The sequence below is a fragment of the Tigriopus californicus genome, chromosome 5 (genome assembly GCF_007210705.1).
Source record: "Tigriopus californicus strain San Diego chromosome 5, Tcal_SD_v2.1, whole genome shotgun sequence".
NCBI lineage: Eukaryota > Metazoa > Arthropoda > Copepoda > Harpacticoida > Harpacticidae > Tigriopus > Tigriopus californicus.
In genome coordinates, this window is record NC_081444.1 from 8,869,775 (window position 1) to 8,871,597 (window position 1,823).

Below are 1,823 nucleotides of genomic sequence, written 5' to 3' on the forward strand. Positions count from 1 at the left end.
TGATGTGATGTAACGTTTATTTGTGCCTATGTAATAATTTGCCATTCCTTTCCATTCTTAACAATACACCCTGACGGACTCCACGTCATTGTTCAAGGAGGTGGTTTTGGGATCTCTGCCGAGTGAGTAGACGAGTGTTCCCCCCGCAGCGTGAAACTTCTGGCCCCCGTCGGAGAAGTCTGAATCTCGATACAGTTCCATGGTACAGCCTTGCTTCAAAGCGAAAGACTCGATTGTGTTCTTGTAATTCCAATTGTGCACCGATTGAAACATGGAAAAGGTTCGATATTCCCCATCTTGGATATATAAAGGGGCATCCCAATCCGTAATCTGGCAGTCTTTGTCGTCGAAAAGCACGGCTGCGGCTCCCGCATTGAAACGAACCGTGAGGCAGTCGCCTCCTCCATTGGAAGACATAATCGCGTTGGCCGCGGCTCCGTGAGCCCCATCGCTCATCTCTTGATGGTTGTTCCGATTGACGCTCATGCATTGGCATTCGACGGATTCGATATCATCCTCGAGCTCATTGCTGCCTCGCAAATCCTTGAAGAGATGGCGGCGATAGCTTGATCCGTCTAAAATGAATTGTCTGCCCCGTTCGCGTTCGGTTTTGCCCTTTTTGTCGTAGGCCACCAGCGTGCAGCCTCGCTTGACCAAAACAGCCTCGGCATCGTTTCTGTACCACCAGGTGAGCTCAGTGTAGCCTTGCTTGAGCGGTAGTTCCCAACCTTCACATCCGTCGTCGTCGTACAAGATGGCGCAAGTGTCTCCAGTGACCACTGCGCGCTCGCAATCGTTAACCATGTCGGGCAAAATATCGGGTCGGGCTTGGACCATGGAAATGGTCGCCCAAAAGGCTGCAGCACTTGTCAGGTAGAAAATAGATCTCATTGCGTGTATTGGATGTAACTCTGGGTCCAATTGCTCGATGGGGCGTTGGGGCCAGAGGTTTTTATAGAAAAATGGTATGTCTACTGTGATAAGGGAGAGGGTTCTCAAGGGCCTGGTAGCTTCGCTGGAGGAGAATGCTTTCGTTTCGTTGCGAGTTCAGATTTGAGGCCCGGATGCAAAACTTAGCCGTTCGTCGTAATCGCTCTTCTCAACTAGCGGAATTGGAGCCGGACAGTCTGTAGGTAAGCCACTCCGGATGGGTTGTTTTTCATTCTTGGTGATTTGTAGCCCATCAAAATGAAGTGGAAAAACGTTTCGAAACGCCGAGACGCCGAGAAGAAGGTTCAAGGCTGAATTTGCTGTTTCCGTCAGAATTTAGAACCAACTAATTTCAATTGTCATCGACCTTGAAACTCTTTCAATCGTATGATTACTATTCACGGTGGTAATTATTTATGAGTAAGCGTTTGCTCAAAAGCCAAGGCTTACAATTGCTGTTTTCTTTGCTAAAGGAACAAAAGGATTTTTTGTCAAAAAGCACCTTTAAAAGTAGTTCAAATTACTATATTAAATACTAAAAACATATTTTAAAGTATTGTTGTCCAAAACTTATTCAAACAATAATATTAGTGACCTTGTCTGTACACTTATATAAAGTTTCATCAAGTTTCATTATTTCGCAGATGCCTAGTTATAACATTTTGAAAGTTGCGTTTTGCAGTAAAATAGGTCAGAAAATGACTGAACTATGCCTCAAGTAACTGCCAAAAACAAATCATGTACTTTTTCGATGGCATGAAAATAAATGATGTTTTTTCACTCTCGTAATTATTTCCTTAGATACTTAAGAATAGTAAATGTGGCTACGGAGGATGCAAAATTGCCGATCGTTTTTCCTTAAACATGAACAACTACACTAGACAGTCATATTT

At 44.2% G+C, this 1,823-nt stretch overlaps 1 protein-coding gene across 1 annotated transcript; it reads right to left on the minus strand.

The window, feature by feature from the left end:
- Window positions 1-952, minus strand: LOC131880134 (uncharacterized). The gene has a single exon (XM_059226658.1). The coding sequence runs from the start codon at window positions 889-891 to the stop codon at window positions 58-60; it is 834 nt and encodes a 277-aa protein (XP_059082641.1). The 5' UTR covers window positions 892-952; the 3' UTR covers window positions 1-57.
- Window positions 953-1,823: the final 871 nt, after the last annotated feature.